This window comes from Arvicanthis niloticus, chromosome 1 (genome assembly GCF_011762505.2).
Source record: "Arvicanthis niloticus isolate mArvNil1 chromosome 1, mArvNil1.pat.X, whole genome shotgun sequence".
In the NCBI taxonomy this organism is placed as follows: domain Eukaryota; kingdom Metazoa; phylum Chordata; class Mammalia; order Rodentia; family Muridae; genus Arvicanthis; species Arvicanthis niloticus.
This window is the reverse complement of record NC_047658.1, coordinates 69264042-69288499: the sequence shown is the minus strand read 5'-3', so window position 1 is coordinate 69288499 and position 24458 is coordinate 69264042. Positions and strand designations below refer to the sequence as shown.

General features: G+C 45.3%; 1 protein-coding gene across 1 annotated transcript in view; it reads right to left on the bottom strand.

The window, feature by feature from the left end:
• The window catches only part of Xrra1 (X-ray radiation resistance associated 1), a 65745-nt gene that overhangs the window by 17573 nt on the left and 23714 nt on the right, over positions 1 to 24458 (bottom strand). The window contains exons 8-10 of the mRNA XM_034510141.2: positions 18719 to 18852; positions 3835 to 3963; positions 2789 to 2994 (exon numbers count right to left, since the gene is read on the bottom strand). Coding sequence (XP_034366032.1) covers positions 2789 to 2994; positions 3835 to 3963; positions 18719 to 18852 — 469 coding nt within the window. The remainder of the gene's footprint in view (positions 1 to 2788; positions 2995 to 3834; positions 3964 to 18718; positions 18853 to 24458) is intronic.

Here is a 24458-nt window from a genome sequence, read left to right as displayed (position 1 = left end):
CGTTCAATCCCTTCAAATAAACAATGTGTGGGTTGGTGGGGCATGTCTTTAATCCCAGTACCAGGAAGACAGAAGCAGAGGCAGGCAGATCTCTGTAAGTTCCAGGCCAGACAGAGTTACATGGTAAGACCCTGTCTCAAAAAAAAAAAAAAAAAAAAAAAAAAAAATAACTTTCCCACCTCCAAAAAAAAAAAAAAAAAAAAAATCAATCCATGTAATTATCAGCACAATTTAAAAAAAAAAGAATTCAATAAAATTCAACACTGATTCCAGAAGGAAAAAGATACTCTCAGAAAACTAGGAATGCCTATGAATTTCTTTAAATTTAAGGCATCTACAAAAATATATACAGGTAATATAGTTTTGAAATGCTGAACACTTTTAAGTTTGCACAGAAAATTTCTCAGAGTCACTTGTTTTCAACACCATACTGTTATGGTCAGCCAATACAGCAATAGAAAGGTGCTAAGAGCTATTACAACAGGAAAGGAGGAGCTAAAACAGGCATCATATACAGATGCTGCCACCACGAACACAGATGAATTCAAAAGAGCCTGAAAGTCACTGGAGGCAGAAAATGAACCTGGGACCACTGCTGGAGATGAGTTCAATATGCCAGTGTACTAGCAATAAGTGAATGGGGCTAGAGTATACAGAGATCAAAGACCCAGGAACACATCTGATAACAGATGTGCATGCTCGCAGCCTTGGAAGCAACGGAGCCTCCCGGGAGAAACTAAAGGACTGCAATCAGGTTGGAGAGGTGGCTCAGTGCTTAAAAGGACCAGCTGCTCTTCTAAAGGGCCTGGTTTTAAATTTCCAGCACACACTTGCCAGCTCACAATTGTCTGGAACTCCACTCCCAGGGGAGCCTATCCCCTCTTCTGGCCTCTTCAGGCAGTGCATACATGTGGTGCACAGACACGTAGCAGAACGCACACATAACACAAGTATTAAAATTAAATAAAAGATCTGAAAACTGATAGGGTGTGTTCTTTGACTATTCCGGAAAACATATCATATATAGGCATTATTTCCACCTTGACCTAGAGAGTCAGCGCACTTCCAATCAAATACCAGTGGGATCCTGTTGGAAAAACTGACAGTTCTCAAATTTAGGTAGAAATGCAGGCCTTTATTGGCGCCAGAAATTGTTGAGCACTGCAGCTCACCTGAAGAGGTTCACATGCAGTAAGCAGCAAGCCTAGGTGTAAGTGGCTAAGCCTCGTTACAGTGGCACTCACTACTGCTGTCACTTCAGCTTGGGAGGGTAGCGGGGTATGGGGGTAGTATGCTAAAAATATATTTGCATGAAAACAGCCTTATGTAACTGTATAATTAAATGACAGAAGAATTTCTATAAAAGTCTTTATAGAGAACTAGTGACGTGGGCAGGCCAATGGCAGACCAAGTTCACATCTGACCAGACATCCCTGTTACGGAAAGAAGGGGAAAAACAAACTACACAGTAGATTTTTTTTTTTTTTTGGTAACATATTTATAAAGTATTCATGTCCAGCGTTATAAAAAAAAAAAAACCAACAAATCAAGAAAAAAGTACACATTCCAATTTAAAAGTAGGTAAAAGACTTTAGTATTTCCCAAAGGAGCATCAAACTGACCAACACACACATGAGAAAATACTTGACATCACTTGTCACTTGAGGGATGGACAATGGAACCACGATGCCCTGCCCTACATAGCCAGCAGAGCAGCAAGGCTCAGCAGGCTTTTGTGGGGCTATGGAGTGACCAGGACTCGCACAGGTCAGAGTGGGAGTGGACTGGACCAGCCATGCTGGTGACGTTTGCAGTGTCACGGATGCTCAGCACACTTGGAGATGTATAACCAGCAAGTCTTCTCCTGGGCACATTCCCCAAGGAAACGAGGGCATGTACCCACTCAGTGGTAAGAGGATGCTCACAGCAGCTCACAGCCCCAAACTAGATATAACCAGAAGGTCTCTCAACAGCAAAAGGGAGATAAATTGTGGTATACATGGCATAAATTAAGAGCAGGGGGAAAGATATATGGAGTAATATTAATGACTATACTGACATAACACTGGATGGAAAAAACTGGGCATGAAGTCCTTGCTGGACAGTCTTACGCTCATGAGTAAAGTTGGGCAAAGGGGGTTATTCTTGGAGTTGGTACTTACTGGGAGGGTCCCACTGGGAATGTTCTGGATTGTAATGAGAATAAAGCATGTATATAAAGAGTGTAGACAGAACCTCAAGCTCTGCATGAGATGTCTGTACTTCGCCTGTCATACTCTATTTTCACCAACTCAAACCATAAACAAGCAGCAGACACACAATAACATAACACCATAGTGGGACCTGAACAGAATATGTCCAACCCAGAGATGTGCTCCTCTGTTACCGGCTGTGGTTTAAAATGTGTTAATGTGTCTTTCCTTTCTGCCTCTGGGGGCTGCATGTGGATGTGACTCTTGGAACTGTGGAGCCATCCTGAGAACCCAATAGGAACCAGACTAATAGGACAGGCAGGTAAGGTAGTGCCCGAGGAGGACGGAAAGACCTGAAGCCCCTGAGGACATGGATACACCACAGACTTTCCTGACTTCTTTCTTAGTGTATGAGATTTTAAAAAGTTATTCACTTTTACTTGGTGTTTGAAAGCATCTAACCTGACAGAACTGTTTTGGAAGTCACTAAGTGGTTCATTTAGAATGCAGGAGCTCCCTGAATCAGAGTCTTAGGATCAAGCCCCAGAAGCTTCCTCTGCAGTGGGGCAGCATCAGGAACAAGGGGCATGGCTCACCTGTGCGGTCGACATCCTTTTTCATGGGCAGTACCGTGTAATTTGGCTGCTCATCAGGAGTCTCAAATATCCACATCTGGGGCTGCAGCTCTTTCTGGGGATTTGGCCCCTCTGTAACCCAGTCCCCTGTTCCTTCACGGAGCTGAACCTGTTGTAGGTACGGGATCCGGAAAATCTTGTTTTGGTCCAGGCTCAACTTCTTCAGTCTTCAATTAAGGAAAGTAAATTCAGAATCACAGCAGTAATATTACCTCTGAGGTACTGCTGGGCAAGCTAGGGGACACACATGGATTCCAGCTTGAACATGGATGCCTGTTGTATGACCTTGAGTTGTGGGGAACTTACTTTCTCTGGGGCTCAATGCTCCTACCTCATAAAGGGGATAACGTTTATTAATCTTTAAGGCTCTGGTGAAGACTGAGACAATATGTAAACACAAGGCAGTGTCCAGTAAGTAGGGACTGAATTCAAAGGAAAAATTCTAGAGATATTTGTCACATATGCAGAGCTTGGAAGCTCAAGTTCTCTGTGGGGTTGTGGGGGCAGTTGTGTGTGTGTGGTTGTGTGAGGGGGTTATGAGTGGGGTTGTGTGTGTGGTGTTGGGGGGTTGTGTGTGGGGTTGTGTGCATGGTGTGGGGGGTTGTATGAAGGGGTTGTGTGTGGGGTTGTGTGTGTGGTGTGGGGGGTGTGTTTGGGGGTTGTATGTGGTAGGCTTGTGGGGGGTTGTGTGTGTGTGTGGTTGTGGGGAGGGTTGTGGGTAGTTGTATATGTGGGTTTGTAGGGGTTTGTGTGTATATGGAGGGGTGTCTTGGTTTCAGGGTCAGGGATCTATCCTGGGCTAATCCTGGACATGATGGATCTAACCTTACTGATATTGCCCTTCTCTGCCAAGCTAAGCTCAGAGAGAGGTGACTTGCCCAAGGCTACAAAGCAGAGTTGCATGGTGGAGCCAGGACTTCACCCCATGCTGTGTAGCTGGAATTCAGCACTCAGGGTGTGAGTCCCACTGGGGTTGGGGACAGTGATGAAGGAGGCTGTGACAATACCTCTTGAGCCCAGCCAGACTGGCAAAGCAGCTGGGATTGGACAGTTTGTTGTCATCCAGCATCAGGGTCTCCAGTGCTGGAAACCTCAGGATGTACTTCTTGCTGGTCAATGATGTCATAGATGCCTCCCTGTGGGCACAGAGATCTTGGGTACTGAGTGGGGGAAGAGAATGAGAGCCACTATCCCCAGGAAGCAGGGAAGATAAGAAGCTGACCAGGAGGATTAACCAGCTTCGAAACTTCCCTAGTGCCCACAAGAGGTCCATGTAGAGATGAGCAGCAGGCATAATTCCCACCCACTGGCCCCCTCCCCAAGTCCTGCTTGTCCACACAAGCCGCTGAATGGAGAAAGCTTCACTGACACTGGGCAGGGGTGGGATAGTAGGGTCAACTGGCTGTGTTGATGGTCACCTCCAGGGTGAATGAAGCAAGACTAAATTGTAGAGATTGTGTGTAACAAATAGTACACTGTACAACTCTGGCCAAAGGCAGATTGCTGGGTACCTGTTGTTACCTATCCTGAGGATTGGTAACCATGGGAACCATATGCTCTTGGCTTGGACCATGGCTGTGCTTTCAAGATTCCCTTGGGGAATTCCAAAAACACGTGAGAGAGGGATTCAAGAGGCTTAGGCCCTGGTGTCCACAGGTATGCAGGAGTGGTGGCGGTTTAGGTGTGACAGTTAATCTGACCTCCTATCTCCAGGGGAATGAGGCCTAGGTTGTCCTAAAGCTCCATGGGCAGATGACTCGGATCACAGTCTCACCCTTCCCTGCACATCCCGTTCCATCCACACCGAATAGAGACACCTGTGACACACACAAACACAGAGCCCACGCGCAAGCTACAGGCACACAGCCAAGAGGTAAAGCGACCAACATTTCTCCAAAGCATATCTCATTCCTGCTGTGATAAGGGACTTCACAGGTCCTTGGAGGATGTCAGCAGGAGAGGTTCTGTCTACCTGGTCTCTAGTCAGGAAGTTCAGCAACTTGCTGAAAGCCGCTACCACGCAGCAGAGAATAAACTAGCGCTTAACCTCTGTCCAATCTGCAAGCCCAGACCCTTCCACCACCTGCCTCCTCTTCCCATCACCGGCCTCCTCTACTGGTCACATCTTTTCAGGGACGACAGGGTGAGGACACAGAGAAGCCTGGACTAGGTAGAGCTTGGCAAAGGCTCAAAAGCAAGTGCAGGATTGAGGTAGATCTGGAAGGGAGGGAGGAGGTGGATAAGGTCAAATGGAGTGTACAAAATTCTTAGAACTAGTGAAAAGTGAAGGCACTGGGATGTCCTCCCACTCCTTAAGTCATGAGCGTTTCACAGGTGGAGCTTGGGAGGGGTTCAGCCATTCATTCCCTCAGGAACTTCCTTAGCAGGTGTTTATGTTGCCAGGTACTGGGAGAAAAGGGCACTGCCCTCCTCTCCATGCATTTCCAGTCTTGTGGAAGGGGCAGGGAACGCTGCCCGAGATAGCAACTGCTATACCTGAGGGGTGGGGGGTGTGGCGGGGTCAGGAAAGGTAATGCTTAAATGAATTCATAAACAACAATGATGAGAGGGATTCTGCCATGCTCTTAACTCTGAAAAAGAAAAGGAATAGGAGAAATAACCCCTGGCTCTATAGCTCTGGGCAGCCATGTTTCCCACAGTGGGGTCCAGAGAGACACACACACAAATATACACACACAGACACACACACACACAGAAACACACACACACACAGAAACACACACACACACACACATACACGGCCCAGCAGTGAGGACACTCAGGTAGAGTTACAGAGATAGATGGATATAAAACTGAGAGAGAGAATTCTGGGTTGCTCCCCAGTCCTTGGACCTACAATTTTAACATAGATCCTCTTTAAGATACAGTTGTGAGACTCTTGGGGTTTCTTAGAATGAATTCTCCCCTTTTGGGCTCACTGTAAAACTGAGACTTCTACAGATATTACCATGTTCTGACTGAACAAGGGGGCAGGCAGGGCAGATATGATTTTATAAAGGGCAATGGCAGCAGAGGGGACAAGGGCCTTTAGTAACAGGGACCTTTCCTTTCCTAGAGAGACAACTTCTGCTCAGTGGGTTTTGAACCTCTACCTGACCGAATGAGCAGGAAGGCACACAGCAGCTCTGTGTTCTACTCCAGTGACACCTGACACACCAGGACTCAAGCCTTCAGAGACCCCCTCTTAAGCACCACCATGGTAAAGGGGCTCCATTTGTTTCTGTGACAGTAATCCTATCTCACCATCTTAAAGCCTGTCCTAGTGAAAACATAGGAAAGGTTTTTGGTTTTTGTTTTTTTTTTTTCATGTCTATGAAATAGGTGTTGTAAAAGAGGGACAGGGACTAGCGAGATGGCTCAGCAGGCAAAGGCTCCTGTTGCCAATCCTGACAACCTGTGCTTCAGTCCTGGAACCCACAAAGTAGGAGGAGAGAACCAACTTCCACAAGTTGTTCTCTGACCTCTACACATGCCAGGGTGGGTACATACCCATAATAAGTCAATCTGAAGAACCCACAATTATAAAGGAAGCACGATGCACACATGTGTGGTGTGTGGTGCGTGCGTGCGTGGTGGGTGGTGCAGGGGCGTGGGACCTAGCAGGAGAAGCCCACTGCAGCTGTGGCTCTCCTGCAGAGCTCTCCCCACGGTCTCAGCAGATGAAATCTCTGTAGTGGCAGATTAACAGAAGTGGAGAAGCTGAAGTTCCCAGCTCTCCATGCTAGAAACGTTTGCATTGCCGGGCGTGGTGGCACACGCCTTTAATCCCAGCACTTGGGAGGCAGAGGCAGGTAGATTTCTGAGTTCGAGGCCAGCCTGGTCTACAGAGTGAGTTCCAGGACAGTCAGGGCTATACAGAGAAACCCTGTCTTGAAAAAAACAAACAAACAAACAAAAAAACAAAAAAGAAGAAGAAGAAGAAACGTTTGCATTGCTCCTTGCCTAGGAAATGGATTACTATTTATAAAAAATAGGGTAGGTAAATGTCTTTTTAGAAGCTGAGCTTGCGCGCCTAGTGGTTGGAGTCAGCCATAGGAATGCATGCTTTTTAGCAGAAGCCAGGGGTGAGCATAAGGAGCCTGGACGCCCGCTATGCTTGGCCTGACTTATGGTGCCAAGCATTTATCGTCCTGCAGTAAAAGGTAATTTCTTATACTCTATGCCAAGAGCCCCACCGCTCTCTCAAAGCACAATGATTTCAACTGATGCCCTGGTGCAGACAGGAGCACATGTACTCTGCAGTTCTTATATACAGGGCAAGGAGTTTCTATTTGGACCTGAAATACCCACTAAAGATTATGTGCTAAATGCTTGGTGCCAGCTGATGGCTTTATGGAGCAGTCATAGAAACTCCAGGACATGAAAACTTGTTGCAAAGACTTTAGGTCACTGCTGAAAACAGGGTCTACCTTGTCCCTAGTTCCTATCCCATGTTCTGTCTGTGTGTCCTAAACATTACATGTGCTCTAAGGTACCATCCATAGGACAGTCTGCCTGGCCACAGCCAGAAACTAGGGAGATGGTGACCATGGGTCAAGCCTCGGAGAGCATGAGCCAAAATGAACTCCTTTTTCTCACACTTTTCTTTGAGGTATTCTGTCACAGCAATAGGGCTAACTGACACGGGAGGAAGCAATGGTATGGACTTGTTTTCCTTTATGCAGCAAGGAAATACCCAAATAGCCCTGGGTATTTCCCACTGAAAATACCCAGACTGTGGAATAATGAGCAAAAAGAGAAAAAAAATGCATCATTTTAAAACCAGCAAGAGATGTGAAGGCCACGAGGATGCAGTATACAGACTGTAAATCCCAAAGAGGGGTCTGAATGGAAGAAGCTGGGCAGCCTCAAGGGCGTTCACTGATCCCGCTGGAATTGAATTGAAGGCTGTCTATCGAGAAGCAGAGACGCTAAAGGGATGGCCACCCTCAGGAGGGTGTGAGCCAGACAAACCCCCTCATATCTCACAACCAGGAAAGCTGTCTCGGAGTGAACAGGGATGGAGCGTTCTCAAAGCTGTACCTCAAATCCATGTCATTAGAATAATCAGAAAATAGCCATAGTGAATGCCCCTGGGAGCCATAGTGAGTGCTCCTGGGCACCCAGCCAAAGAAATGGAAAGGTATATTATGTTGCAGAAAAGTAACATGGGCCAATTTCCTTCAGCGTAAAAGAGAGAATCCATACAAACTACATATTTTAATACAATCTACTTTAAGGTGTCTGAAAGCTGAGAAGTTATGAAGAATTATTGGGGCTGAGTTTTATGAGGTAACCCAAAGGCTGCTTTCCCTAGAGCTCTGCCCACTAGGGAAGTGACAGGCAGATTGGGAAGTTGACCAGACAGTTCATTGGTAGCCAGTGGTTCCCAAACTCTAGGTCCATAGCGTACCATAGACTGGAAGCCCAATAGAACACCCATGGTTATAGGTTAGAACATTGAAGGACTAAACCATGAAAGGCAGTGTGTACTAGAAATAATTTTGAATAATTTTAGTTAGTATAATTGAATTAGGAAGGTTTAGAATTATTCATGTAGATAATCAAAGACTCACAATCTGACAAGAAAAAAGTGATTTAAGTTGTTCAAAGGGAGAGTTGAGACATCTCACTGGGTTCCATATTTGCATTTAAACTACATACAATTGGGCTTACATGCAATAGAAAAGCAAGTTCTTGCCTCATGTTAGCTCATCTGAGTACTCACTATGACAACCACACTGAGCAACACCCACACAAAAGATGTCCCACACTATAGCAAGCAGCACCACAGTGTTAAACTAGACTTATACAACCATCAGACAATACCTGCAGACTGGTGCGAGTCTCTGAGGGTGTGGAAGGTATGGGGGCTACCATTCAGTGTGAGGATCATGGAGGTCAGAGGAAGACTAGAAATACAGCCCACTTGTAGTTTTGCCCCACAGTGTGAATGTGATGCTGACTGACTAAGAGAACACCCACAGTGTTTACTCAGTAACACCCTGGTGGACTGTTACTATGGAAAATACCACCTTGAAGCTCTAAGAACTTTCCTTCCCTTCCAGTAAACAGAAAATGCCATTGGCATCCCGAGATCACTGCAGAGAGCACTGCCAGCCGGGAAGAGCAGGAACAGGGAGGAACCTGAAGCACATGACACACCTGCAAGGTGTCCCTTGTACAAATGTCACTTCTTGAAGACCGACTGTAGATTATTCAGTCTTTAACACCCTGATGACTCCAACTCAAGCTGCTGTTTGCAGATGTGAAATCTTCCTGTACTGAATCAGCAGAGCTCCTGGCACCTGGAATCTACCTGAGGACCTGAAAATGGTTCCTTCTTATCAGCTAACAAGGACTTCCAGAAATAGTTCGTCTTAATCTGACAGGGACAACAGTATACTCATGACCTCTTCCTTCAGGGCCATATTAACTTCAAGCCCTATCTCCATTGATCCATAAGGATGAATTATTTTGATGTTCCACAGAAAACATCATGCTGACTGGAGTTTGGTGACAAGAAAGGTTACCACTCTCATCCACCTCCATCCCCCTACCTCCCACCGCTGTCATGGTTTATTACAATAGGTTACAGGCAAGAGATAAAACACACAATTCTGGGGACTGTCACCTTGCATTCAGGTACCTGGAACATGTTGAGATATATCTCTTGTACTTTGTACCATCTGTTGCTAAGAAAAAAGCACAAAGCTTCATTGGTATCTTTGGGTTTCAGAGATTACAAGTAAAGTGTTTGTGCCATTCAAAACATTAACTAATTATTCCCTGAGACCGGCGGTGGTCAAGACAAGGTTCTGCGGCAGGCTGAGAGTGAAGTGAGAGCTGGCCTTCTGCGTGACCCACTCAGCAAGCACACTGGGTGCAAAAGGTCCATAGCAACAGACGTGTCACACAGTTAGGGTTACTACACATCCTGTTTTTCAAGGGAGGCCTGAGTTCTTCCATTTTCTCAAAGAACTGTTCTTTTGCTCTTCCTTAAATATGTTCTAGTTTGGATGATGAATGACTGACAAGGTTATGCTATAAATAGAGCCCTCTGTAGACAGAAATAGTGGAGATCGTTAAGAGCAAAGTAATGCCCTTATTCTGATCAGTATTTTCTCTTTGAAGTTCAGTTTTGGCTCACTACTGTGTGCTGGCAGAGACTGGCACACGGGACACAAAGTGGCTGTGTGATGTGAGTCACTTAGGAACCAGATATCTTACAGAATGGCCCCATCAAGTGGCAGAAATTTTTTTGAGACAGGGTTTCTCTGTGTAGCCTTAGCTATGCTGGAACTTGTAGATCAGGCAGGCTTCAAATTAACAGAGATCTGTCTCTGCCTCTGCCTCTCTGCGCCTCTCTCTGCCTGCCTCTCTGCCTCTCTGCCTCTCTCTGCCTCTCTGCCTCTCTCTGCCTCTCTCTGCCTCTCTCTGCCTCTCTGCCTCTCTGCCTCTCTGCCTCTCTGCCTCTCTGCCTCTCTGCCTCTCTGCCTCTCTCTGCCTCTCTCTGCCTCTCTCTGCCTCTCTCTGCCTCTCTCTGCCTCTCTCTGCCTCTCTCTGCCTCTCTCTGCCTCTCTCTGCCTCTCTCTGCCTCTCTCTGCCCCTCTCTGCCCCTCTCTGCCCCTCTGCCCCTCTGCCCCTCTGCCTCTCTGCCTCTGCCTCTGCCTCTCTGCCTCCTGAGTGCTGGGATTGAAGACGTGCACCAGCACACATTTAAAATGTATATATTATGGAGTGCTGTGTGATGCTTTGATAAGACTTTGATAAGATATATAATTCAGCGTGTTCAAACCAGCACAAGCGTATCCATTTTCTCAAATATACCATTCCATGATAAAATATTCCAAATATTTCCTTCTAATTATTTTTCTTCTTTTAAATATACAGCATATACTTGTTATCTGTAAAATGTAACTTGTCCTAGTGGACAATAGAATATGAGAACTCAGTTCTCCTATATACCCACAGCTTAACACTTGTTGATTCACCTCTCCTCATGCTCCTCTCCCAACTTCCCCAGCTCTATTTTATTCTACTCTCAGCATTTATGAGATAAACTACAAAATTCTGTATATGGGAGTGGCTATGGTGTATGTGTGGTCTTGTTGGTGTAACTGTGTGCATCAGTGTGTGGGGGGAGAGCAGTCAATGCCAGAGGTCTTCCTCTATCACTCTCCACTGTTTTTGTGAGACAGGCCCTCTCATTGAACCTGAGGTCACTATTTGAGCAGGCAGGCTGGCCCTGGAATCCGTCTGATTCTATCCCTACCCTAGGGTTTAAGAGTCACAGGTAGGTGCATAAGCACATCCCAACTTTTACCCATTGAGCCACTCCCTGCCCTACTTTTGGAAAAAGGATCTCGTGTATCCCAGCTGGTCTCAAATTCACAATGCATCCTTGAATTCCCAATCCTCTTGCCTCCACTTCCCGGATGCTAGGATTGCAGCTGTGTGTCACCACACCGAGTTTATGCTGTGGGGGTTGAAGCCAGGGCTTTGTGCACACTAGCCATGTACTTTTTACCAACTGAGCTAAATGACCAGTAGCGGGTCAACTGCTTTAGATTTCATGTATAAGTAAGATCCTGCAGGATTTGTCTTTCTGGGTTTGGGGAAAACATTATTTAAGGTCAGTCTCCAGAAAGTCTGGAGCATAAGGCTTAGATTCCTGAGGTGTCTATCCCAGCTATGTTGCTGTCTCTCCATCAGCTCGCAGCTAAAGCCTCAGGACCTGGGGATGCCTCCACCGTACTTGAAAATTATTTTGTATAATATGGTATGGCTCTACACAGCAGCAAAGCTTGGAGCAATGCACAAATCCATTTCCTTACTTGGAAAGTCAGAAGTACAGATATTTCATGGCCCTAACCCTAACCCAGTGGGAGAATAATAAAAGCTTGAAAGAAAGAAAGAAAGAAAGAAAGAAAGAAAGAAAGAAAGAAAGAAAGAGAAAGGAAAGAAGAAAGAAAGGAATGAATGAATGAACGAAAGAGAAGGAGAGGGGGAGGGAAGGAGGGAGACAGGGGAGAGGGTGAGGGAGAGTGAGGGAGGGAGGGAGGGAGAAAGAGAGAGAGAGAGAGAGAGAGAGAGAGAGAGAGAGAGAGAGAGAGAGAGAGAACTGCTAGTAGGGTGGAGTGATCTTTGAATGAATTTCCAGAATAGGTGGGGTATGAAGGCCAGTCCTATCCTCTATGGATATACACACTGCAGCAATCTCAGTGACCAGATGGACAAGGTGACCTAATTCCGTGAATGTCAGCTGGCCAACTGGTCTCACAGCAGGGAGGAAGACTATGCACTTCCCCTCATCAGAGCACAGCTGGGCATCATCTGCCAACAGCAGAGGTCACTGCTGTGCTGCAAAGGACACTGTTTCCTGGAGCGAGCGACTGGCTGCAATTAAAGCAATCCTACACAGCCTGGGACACAGATTCACCTTCTCTGCACAGTGTTCTACAGCGGGAACTGCAATATTATTACAATGATACTGTGTTGACTGTGTATTGACCTAAATACACAGGCAGAGATTGTATCATCTTTGTTTCTGTGCACAGTTTTGGGTTACTGTGTAGGGTTCTTTCATAGAAGTCTCTGGCCACATCCCGCCCTGACGCTTCCTACAGAGCAGGTTTAGAGGTAATTAGTTCATTTAGCTTTGCATATCTTGAAATGTCTTACTTTCTCCCTTACCACAGAAAGAAAGTTTTATTTTTAAGTGTGTGTGTGTGTGTGTGTGTGTGTGTGTGTGTGTGTACATGTGAATGCAGGTACCCTCAGGGTCCTTAGAGCTGGAGTCACAGGCTGTTGTAAGCTTCTAGATGTGTGTGCTAGGAATCCAAGTTGGATTCTCTGGGAAGAGTAGCATGCACTCAGACACCTCTCCAGCCCCTGAACGACAGCTCTGCTGGACACAGAACTCCTGGTTGACAGATTTTTTTTTTTCTTTAGCACTTTGAATATGTCAGGCTTCTGCCTGCCATCTTACAGAAAGCTGACAATCTTACTGAGACTCCCTCACATATGAGGTGTAATTTCTCTTGTACTGGTTTCAGATTCCTCTCTATCTTTGACACTGACTGTGGTGTGTCTGCATGTGTACATGATGTTCACTGTGCTTCATGGATGTTATAGTCACATAAACTTGGGAAATTTGGGGTCACTATTTCTTCAAGTAATCCCTCCCTCCCTCCCTCCCTCCCTCCCTCCCTCCTTCCCTCCCTCCCTCCTTGCCTCCCTCCCTCCTGCCTTCCCATCCCCTTGCCCCCTTTCCTCCTCCTTTTGCCCCTCCCTTCCTCCCTCTCCTTCCCCCTCTCCAGCTTGCCCCCCCTCCTCTTCCACGGCTTCCATAGAGCAGAGACTGATTTGCTGGCAATTTATCTTCAGATTCCTCAGGTTTACAGATGTCGATCCTTTTATTTCTCAGACTTGGTAAATTTAACTGTCCTACCTTTAAGGCCACCAATCCTTCTGCCTACTCAAATCTGCCTTTGAATTTTCTTCAATGACCCTTTCACCTCAGTAACTTTTAGTTGTATAATTTCTGTTTGCGTTCCAGGTTCCCTCTCTTTGCTATTACTATTTTGCTTGTGTGCCATTCTCTGGACTCACTGCTTGTCTTCTGTTAGCTCTCTTGGCATCTTTACCACTGTTGAGATTTTTTTTTTCTTTAGAAAATCTTCCTTCAGATTTTTCTGAGAGATATTTCTGTTTAGTTTTTCTTTGTAAAAGCCCACATGTTCTACAGCTTGGAATTTTTAGTGGAAAGCTGACTGTTGGGATCTGCTAAAGTCTTTATCACATTAGCAGAATCCTTTCTCATCAAGGTTTCCTGGAGTTGGTTTATTTTTATAATTTTTATAGGCTATCTTCGTGGCATGGATCATTCGAAGGCATCAACATCAGGTCTTCTCAGATCATTTTGGACCATGTGCCTTTCTCTGGACATTTATGGTGAGTTTCTAATTTCTTCCACATATACTATTGCTTTTGAATGTCCTAGACTTTGTCTGCCTCTCAAAAGGGGGGAAAGACACTTGAGGGGGTCAAAGAAACACTATCAGTCTTGAGGTTTCTCTGACAGAAGTGGGAGGAGCTTGAGCAGTGCATGGGGCAACAATGGAGGAGTGACTACCTCTCTGTGCTTCATGATCAGAAGTAGCAGTCAGTGGTCACAGGACAGATCCCCGACACTTGGAGAGGAGGGACATTTCTGCCCACTCTGGGGACTGTAAGCTGTTCATAGTTATACTTCAAAGGCATATGTGTGATTATTACCATGAGACTGGGGATGGCAGGATAGGTCTAGCTACTGAAAAAAAAAAGAGCTGAAATTACCAGCAGTTTGATGACTGAGCCTTCTTCCTCTGGAAGATGTCTTCAGCAGGTTTCAGAGTCTCCAGCGGTCTCCCAAGATAGATTCTGCCAATGCACTTATTGCTAGGTGAGGACACAGATTTGAGGTGCTTCCTATCCTACCATCTGCCCAGAATCCTCTGGTGAAATAGCCAATATGTAGAGTTGGGGACGTCACATAAATCAGCAGTCAATGTGAGGCTGGCTCTCTCCTTAGCATTCTCGTTAAGGACCTAGGAATTATCAGAGGGAAGTGGAAGTGCCCTCTCACAGTGTCTGAGAGTGGAAGAATTATATTTCTGCTTCTCATTTCTGGGCAGTGTGTGTGTGCTGGGGGAGGGGGAGGAAGGGGGTAAGAGGCCAACTTTGTGGAGAAAGTTCTCTCCTTTCACCATTACATGTCTCCCAGGGATTAACTCAGGTCATTAGGCTTGTGGGGAAGTCCTTTAAACACTGAGCCATCTTGCTGGCCTCACATTAGGTGCTTCCAATTTAGTGGTCTGTCTTCTCAAGAGAGGGGCTTCTTGGGGGATCACAATAACAGTCTCATGAAACTAGAAGCTAATATTGTTACTAGCCACTTAGGTTTCTTGTTTCATTGAGCCAAGAGGCAGGTAAAAGGGGGACTTGCTTCTAACAATATGAGTAATTATCCAAAGTAAATATGCTGTTGTTATTCCTTTGGAAACTGTGGAATTGTTGATTTTCTCTTAGAGAGTCTAAGACATTTAGCAAACATTGGAAAATTTTATAATTACTAGAAAATTATAGTACCTTCCTAAAAGCAAGATGCTTAGTGCCCAGACTCTTCAGGAGTGAAGATTGAAGAACTCTAACTAGCTAAGGTTGCTGGCTGACAGTAACAGGACTATAAATGGGTAATGAGAAAATGTATAAATATCCACTATGGCTTCCTGACCAAGTAAGAGAAGATAAATGTGGCAATTATGAATGTTTTCATTCTACTTTCTTTCTTGTTTTATGTAGACATATGAGTGTGTACATGTTCATGTATACCACACATGTAAGTTGCTAGGTGATGGAACTCTATCTCAACTCGTGATGGAGGAAGGTGAGTGTGTTCAGTGTAAGTTACACAAAGCCTGTGGCGGTTCTTACTGTTGTGTGGAAATCAGAAATGGAGAGGAGAGAGCTTAGGGCTCCAGTGGGTGGGTATACCAGCCACCTGTGCCCCTGTTGTCAGCCTTCAGTCTTTCCCTCTGTAGTTAGCACTATATGGTAAAGGGTTGGGGATAACTGCTTAACTATACTTGCTAGACCAACTTTTAAACAGGCTTCTAGCCAGGTGCTGTCAGTGGAAGGGATTGGTAAGCCTGCCCAGCACAGCAGGGAGGGAGGCCTACCTCCTGCCTGGTTTCTGACAGCAGCAGCCCAGGAACACTGACAGTGGCTGCTGTGTCGGAAAGGCTGAGGCAGCAGAGCTAGAATTAGAGCAATGACCTCTCTAGAAGTCCAGTGGCAGATGCAGACTCCTGGCTCCAGCCCACCAGCTTCCAATAGCTGGAATCCTCCTTGTGCTCCTCTGTGCCCCCCTTCTCCATGTGCTCCAGCCGTGTCCTAAGACTGATGAAACCAAGTCTCTCTACTTATCATTGGTGATGCTGGAGGTGGAATGAAGGTTTGTTGGTTACAAGTTTTAAAGGAGCCCTCATCTCTAGAGGCACATCTTGAATATTTACACATGATAAATGAATCCGCTTATTATTCATTTGTGAGTAGATTCATGTGCAACTGGGTACATTTTCTTAAGGATAATCTATACTGGGGTGTGACAGGGGTATAGCTGTAACAGGCCAGCCACAGTCTCACAGCTATCAGGAGCTAACTACCAGGCGGAAGGAACACGGGACTCATTTTCCCACCTAGTCTCCTTGTGTTAATCATTTTGTTCGCTGCTTTGACGAACACCTGTGAAAAGCAACTTACAAGGAAGAATTGTTTATTTTGGCTATTGGTTTTGGTTTTAGTCCTTGAACACCTTGATTCTGGGCCTGCAGTGAGATGGAATGTCACGCTGATGGGAGCTGAGGCAGAAATTACCAAGCTCATGGAGGGCAGGAATCAGAGAAAGACAAGCATTGGAGAAGTGCAAGATACCCCAAAGGCCTTTCCCAGGAAAGGACTTCCTGTAGCCAGGCCTCACTTACTAAAGTTTTGGCACCTCCCAAAGCAGTGCCATCAGCTGGGGAACCATCCTTTAGTATATGAGCCATCTGAAAGGATATTGAATACTTGAACCATAATTTTACTTTTATGCATTTCTGAAATTTTCCATAATAAAATACCAATGATGATCTCCCTCTACTCGGAGCAAGTGAGTCCTCTCTAACCACAGTACTTTTCTATGAGTCTGAGACAAGTCCTATCACAGAGAATGCTTACCTCCCCACGAAATCAGCACAAAGGTAAACAAAGCAGGGGGGGGGGGTGTCTAAGAGCATGTAACAGACAGTGACAGAAGTTTGCATATGGGACCAGAACCCTGACACACTCTGCCCCTAGTGTGCCGTATACCTCAGCACAAATCTGGACGATTCATTTTTAGGATTTCTTAGATTTAGAAGCCCCCTTCCTTTCCTTTATGAAAAAAAATATTTTTACAAGTGTGTAGTTGCTTTGTCTGCCTGTCTACTACATGTATGCAGTACCCATGGAGAGCAGAAGAGGGCGTTGGATCCTGTGGAAACTGGAGTTGCAGATGGTTGTTAGCTGCCATATGAGTGCTGAGTCATTTTTCTAAGAGCAACAAGGGCTTGTAACTGCTGAACCAACTGTCCAGTCCCCTTTTGTTTTTATGGGAGATAAGGACTCACTACGTAACCCAGGGTGACCTTGAACTCCCACGGTCCTCCAGCCTTAGTCTCTCATACTGGTATTATAAGCACATGCCACCACTAGTGGTTCATAAATACCCTTTTTGTCTAAGTTAGTTTGAACTAGATATGTGACATCGAGCTTGGAAACAAAATAATCCTAACTAAAGAAACCCTAAATGCAACAACCACTGTTATTCCAACCACCTGGAGCAACTAACTAACTAACTAAAGAAACCCTAAATGCAACAACCACTGTTATTCCAACCGCCTGGAGCAGCTAGCTGCTATCATCATCATCTTCATCACCAACCTTCCATCATGGCGATGAGCAGCATCACCAGGACCATCACCATCAACATCTCATTGGTCAGTATCAACTGCCTACATAGTATATGAAAAGTATCAGGCTCTTGTCTATCGCTGCTGATCAGAGATGCATGAAACAGAGCTCTAACTCTGAGAGTACTCCTGACCCACGTGGAGTGGCCAGATGTACCAGCCATCTAACCACCTTCTATAAAGATACACGTTTAGGTGGCCCAGGTCTCAACAGACTAGCCAAGTACTAGACTAACTAGGGAAACATCTAGTTCACCTGATAGAGACTAGAGGAAGAGGTATAGTATCTGGGCCTTGGAAAATGATCAACCATGTGAGAAGCCACCATCATGACTGTAAGTTCTGCCTCTAGAGTCAAAAACACTTGACTCTAGAGTCAAGTTCTGCCTCTAGAGTCAAAAACTCAAATCTTGGCTCTGTAAGAAACCAGTTTTGTAAACTTGGGAAAGTTATTTAACTTGCCTCTACTTCAATTTCCTCATCTGAAAAATGGGATGATAATCACTTAGCTCATAAATCTCTCAGGAGGATTAGAGTATGAAGAACAGTGCCTGGCACACAGTAAACACTACTTATGTGTTATTATTCAGAAAAGAAAGTCAGTCGTTCTGGCAGAAGAAATGTCCTCAACAAAGGTGCAGGAACAGAAATGTACAAAGGTTATTTAAAGGTCAGCAAGTAGATTTAAGGAGCTGCACAGAGGGAGCAGCTAGCAAGAGCAACACCCATAGCCTACAAAAGATCAGAGGCAGGAAAAATGACTACAAATGTGTGTGCATCTGTGTGTGTGTATGTGTGTATGCACACACGTACACACACATGCACATGTATGTTTGTGTTTGTGTATGGGTACATATGTCCGTGTATGCTTGTGCATGTTTTGAGACAGGGTTTTACTATGTAGCCTTGGCTAGCTAGAAGTTGCTATGTAGACCAGGATGGCTACAACTCACGGAGATTGACCTGCTTCAACCTACTGAGAGCTGGGATGAAAAGTCTTCTTCATCATGCCCAGTTCCAATCTCTCTTAAGCCAAGATTTGAAACAAGTATCTTTGACTCTAGAGGCAGAACTCATAGTCATCATGATGGCTTCTCACACAGGTTGATCATATTGAAGGCCCGGCCCCTATTCCACTTCCTCTCTTCTCTAACCACCAGGTGAGCACACAGGAAAGCATCCATTGGAGGAATTTCCTGGAAGGATAAGTAGACAGCATTCTCGCATTGCCACCCAAAGCCTGTCTTTACAGAGCTCCCAAGAAGAGCTGCTCTGAGCTATTCGTTTGATGTCAGGACCCAGGCAAAGGCTCCTGGGGGTGGGGCACACAGAACAAAGTCAAGGATGTAGAACTTACTGTTCTTTGACAGCCATGTTAGGTGGCAGAGAGGTGAGCCCGTTGCCTGTGAGGAGCAGCACACGGAGATGCGGCAGAATCCCCAGATCGCAGATGGCCTCCTCAGTCAGGCTGTTGAAGGAAAGGTCCAAGAACTGCCATACAAAACAAAAGATTGGATAATAAAGTGATGTATGACAATGATGCCCAAACACGAGGGGGGGGGGCTATGCTCCTTTCCCCTCTTACTTCCAGGTACCTATCACCCACAGGACAGTGTCTCGGGTTTGGTATTCACAGCCTGTTGGACCCAGGCTCACTCCTTGTCTCAGCTGCCACTGCGCATCTTTTCGCAGACTCCTTCCTCCTCCCTGCCTGTCTCGCCAGTCATCCACTGCATGTTTCCACTAGAAGAACGCCCCTCTCTGAGCGTTGAAATCCCAGCCCCAGAAGCCATCTCAAAGCTGCCTCCTTAGAAAATAGTCCCCAAATCTTGGCCAGGTGGACCATCTCCCTCCCCTGACTTTATCTGCTTTATTTAAACTATCCTAGGGTATTTGTCCAAGTCTGCAGGGTCTAGAGATAGCTGGGGATGTATAAGAAGTGGGTATGGTGTGCCGTGTACTTTGTCTGGCACACAGTGGAGGACTAGACCGTAAGCCCTTTGAGGTCAGGAACCGTATCACTGCAGCATGGTAGTCGTGTAACTGAACACAGGCCCTGGTACCAACAGACACACATGAAAGTAAACTTAAATGAACTAGCTTAAAGGAACCATGAGTCCTCCACCATCAGCTGCTGCCCCCTTCTGCTGCCCCCTAATGCTGCGTCTCCTGCTGTATCTGCTTCTCTCTCCTCTTCCTCCTCTTCTTCACTCCTCCTCTTCTTCCTTTCTTCATCATCACCACCACCATCATCATCACTGCTATTTCTTCATCCATTACCCCCATACTGAAGGGAAGTCCCAGTTGTCTTTGGCCACAAACTATCTATGTCCATCTGCTAAGAAGGGATGCTGCTGGACTCTCAGCCTTTATCAGAGAAGCTTCTTTTATAGTGGACAGAGGTTAACACAGAGACTCACAACTGATCCAAGTGCAGAGAATAACTGACTCTGTAGTGCTCGGCCCTGGATGGGACACCCAAGTCCCCTCCTCCAAGGCTCAGGCCATCATGGAAGAGGGGGTGGGAAGATTTTAAGAAACAAAGGTTGGAGAGGAACGTGGAGATGCCACAGATGGTGCACTAATGACATCACTGTAGTCATGGTTACCCGAACAAGATTGGGCTTATCCACATCTCATCAGAGAAGAAGGAAAGGCTCATAGAGCCCCACCTGTCTCTGAAGGACCACTGGTAGCTATAGCAGCAGGGGCAGGGTGTTACTTTCTTCAGTGATGATACATTGTCCATGTTCTGGTAAATAACCTCCCACCTATGCTCATGCAGACAACCCAGAGGGTCTCCCACACAAAGGTCAGAAAAGTAGGAGGAGTCTTGGGAAGAAGGGTTTCAGCAGGAAAGGAAAGGGGTAGAGACAGGGTACGAGGAGTGGAAAGAATTAAAGTTCATTATATACATACATGAAACAGTCAAAGGATAAGTAAAATGTCAAAGAAGGAAGTGATACTGCCAGGATACACGTCTAGACACACACAAGCCACAAATAACAGTCAGGTCTGCCAGAAGGTCATGGCAGTCTTCACAGAGATGCAGTGTGTGAGCCATCCCCAGACCAAACTGTTAAAGGCGAAGAGAACCCAAATGAGAGAGGCATGAGTCAGGACGTAGCTGCCTTGTTCTGAGAACTACAAAGGGTCTGGGCATCAGGGAAGCTTGTGGGAGAGGAGAGGTTTGATAAGACTGGTCAGGACATGAGAGGCTCCAAGCACCAGGAGGAAAGACAGGGCTTGAGGTGCACAGAACAGAGCCATCTCACTTGGCTGGAGCAGGGAGAGGTGCAAGGCCTGGAAAAGCAGAGGCAAAGATAAGGAAATCCTTGTCTCTCCTACCTGTATGTGAACTCCCAAGACCTATGACTTTTAATTTTTACCTCCATTCTTTGTGTCTCTCGAGTTCCCTCCAACCTGTTCCTTAGACAGCAGCCAGGACATGTTTTCTAAAATATGGCCCTGACCACAGCATGCTCCACCTTAAAACTTCGTGGTTCCTATTCCACTGGACAGTTTTAGCTCCTGAACAAGCTGTCTAGAGCACCCCCAGATCTGTCTGTCCTAAGCCTCAGGTTCACACAGTACTACCAAGTCTCAGCTCTCACTCTCCATCTATGCACACTGGCGGATTCACTGGTATTCAAGCTCAAGAGTTGGTGAGCCAAGGCCAGCAAGCCAAACCCAGCCTGATGCTCCTCTGTGGCTAGTGAGCTAACAATGATCCTTACACTTAAAAAAAATAAAAATAAAAATACAAGGCCAGGATAGGTAGTGTGTGTCTTTAATCCCAGCACACAGGAGGCAGAGGTAGGTGGATCTCAGTAAGTCGAGGCCAGCCTGATCTACAGAGTGAGGTTCAGGACAGCCAGGGCTACATAGAGAAACCCTGTCTCGAAATAAATTAGTAAAAAAGGAATTGTGTGCCCCAATTGGCAATGAGAAATTCACATTTCAACATCTTGCTTGCTTGCCTCCTGTCTGGGGCCATCTAGGAGAGGCTAAGGCTAGCAAGTGACTTTCCTGGAAGTGGTCCACCATTTTTCTTCTTTCCTTTCCTTTCCTTTCCTTTTTCCTTTTCCTTTTCCTTTTCCTTTTCTTTCTTTCTTTCTTTCTTTCTTTCTTTTTTTCTTTTTTTCTTTTTTCTTTTGTCATGGCTTATGATGGACGAGGTCTGAGAGGCAAGGTTCCAAAAGACTTCATCTCAGGCCTGCTTCTTACAGCTGATATGCCTTTCCTGTCACTGTTACATAGCCTAAGGATCCCTGGGCACTGTCCCATCCTACTGAGCAAATTTCCTGCAGATCTACATAAAGATGAACTTTCATGAATTAATCTCGTTTAGATGAATTAATGATTTTATAGAATTCCTCATTTGATGCAAATAATTTTAGAAAGATTTTTAGAGATGGTTTTAGTTGTTTTTCCAGAAAGATATAATAAAGTTAGAATCAAGAATAGAATGTGCCCATTCTTCATAGAATAGTAAAGAAAGGCTGCATAACAAGGAATACAATGAGCCTTCATAATTACATTATAAAGAGAAATAGGCTTGGAACAAATCAGTGATCAAGGAAAAACATTCATTCTAGGTCAGACTATGATAAAGCAAGGTCATGTGAAACTGTTGTGTTGAACTTATAATGAGCTTAAAAATGAAACACTATTTTGAATTTACGATTAACATCCTTCTGTAACTCCCCTTTTGTGTAACATTTTATCTATGAGGTACTTTTCTAAGAACTTTTGTCTATAAAAAGGTCAGAGAAAAGAAGCAAAGTGTGGCTTGGTGGGGCTCTGCCCCATCCATCCCAGCAAATATATATGCCTGTTGGTCTATATGTACATGTGTGAGTATACGTGTATGTATGTAAGCACGAATAAACTCTGTGGGGTTGACTGAGACAGGTAGTCATGCCTGTCTAGTGTGTGTGTGTGTGTGTGTGTGTGTGTGTGTCTGTGTATGAGTATGAGTATATGTGTATCTGTGCATATTTGCCAGTATAAAGGATTTTAATTCTTTTCCTTTCTTTTCTCTCTGGTTCACAAAGAGTCCTAAACCTCTCGCCTGGCCATTGAGAGGTTCTTGAGCCAGAGAGGAAAGAAACCATCACTTATTAGCACAAATAGTAAGAAAGTTACAGAGTAAGAGACCCACTGTGCTTATTAAAGCACAAGTAATAAAGTTTTAATGCCATGGATTATCTGACTTTAGCCTTTGTTGGACACTGTCTGCTGAGTACTGTTCTCCTAAAGGCTGGGGCAGGTTCCCAGCAGCCTCTGTACTGTCTGCAGTTCTTTCCTCTCACAGAAGGATGACTGCTTGTGATAGCCACAACTAAGAATGAGCATATGGACCCAAAGTTTAACATACTTAGTTTCTTGTTTCTTACACACACAAATACACACACACACACACACACACACACACACACTCAATGGTGAACCCCTATTCTAGCTGCTTTGGCTATCATGTTGGTTCCAGATTTGTGTTCCATGAGGGGTAGCTCAAAGAAATAAACAGTTGTAGGATCACAGGTCGCAGAATGTTAGAGCTGGCTCAGATTTTACAGAGAAACTTTGTAAAATCAAAGAAACTTTACCCTCAAGGGCAAATTATTTGGACAAAGCGTAGGGCCAGCAAAGGGTCAGCAGGACAAAGGTGAGAAAGAATGCCTTCTGGCTGCTGGGGCTGGGGTCCTGCTGGATGGTTTTCAGATTTGTAAACACAAAATCAAATCACAGCAAAGTTAAGTTTTCCAAAACTGACTCTGGAGGAATTCCACCCTGGGCCACTCCCCTTGGGGCAGGCTCTCTGACAGACAAGGACAGAAGATTCCTAGCCTGGCTGCTGTATCTGGCTGAGTCACATTGAGTTTTATTACACATCAAAGTATTCATTACTGTGAGATGCAAATTCAGGATATTTGACATGTTTATCTTTTCCCTAGGGAGCCCTTGCAAATCACAAATGACTCATCCAGAGATTTCCTTTTCTCATTTATACTCTGCATCCTAAAATGAGTCTGTTTTCTTTGTAGACAAATTCCTTTGGACAAGACTGGGTCTGTCGGATAAATAATCTGCATCAGATGCAATCAAAGTATAAAGTAGGTCACATATAAAATCAATCATGATTAGCATTAGAACCCAAGCTAGTTACTTGTAGAGTCAAAGAATGTGATCATATCCCTCTGGTACCTGTGTTGTGTTTTGGGTATTTGGAAGGAGGAAGACAAGATTCAAGGCACAAAATGCAACTCTTGGGAGTCTTCTGACAAAGTCAAAGAACAATGGAAGTCCATAGGAGGTACCTTGGCCCAGAGGTTGGGGAAATGGCTCCCTGGATCTCTTTGGTCTAGGATCTACTTCCCACTGTTGGCACCAAAATATAATACCGAAAGATGTTTTAACATAGCTCCAAGCTGCATCAGCCACTTCCATTTGGGTTTTAGTGGACTTTGAGAGTTTGTCTACTAAATAATAAGTCTGAGGACCAACTCATGTCCCAAGTCAGAGCAAACTGCTGTCATCTTCAATGTGACTTAAAAAGTCACATGGGGAAAAGTCAGTTTTCCATTCAGCACAGGATGTTTTCAGAGTGTGAGGACACACCCACCATCCTGGGATGATGTCCATTTCAATATGTTAAAGGTGTTTCCCAACTCTGTCATTGAAAGGCCATCAACCCTTTGAAAAGGTCAGTCACCCTAAAACAAGTTAGGGGAGGCTCATCTGGAGCATGGCTGACCTTTGATGCTTGCAGATCTAAGCTACCAAAGCTAACAACACGTACACATGTTGCTAAGGTGCGAGTGGAAGTGTTTCACTATGAGGCCAGCACACAGAGGAGGGCACACTACTCAGGGAGGAGATGGGGTCTGGCCAGGGGCCTGAGTCCCACTTGCAGCACTGTTCCTTGATCCACGTGTACAGTGACTCTCAGGTAGTGACAAAACATTCATCCCTTGTAAAGAAAAGTGACCCTTGAGCCTTTATCAGCAGAGGTAAGAAAGTATGAGGCTATGCAAAGCAGACTTTCTGTATTTTCTACCCCAAGGTTCCAAGAACAACTAGAGATGTACATAGGA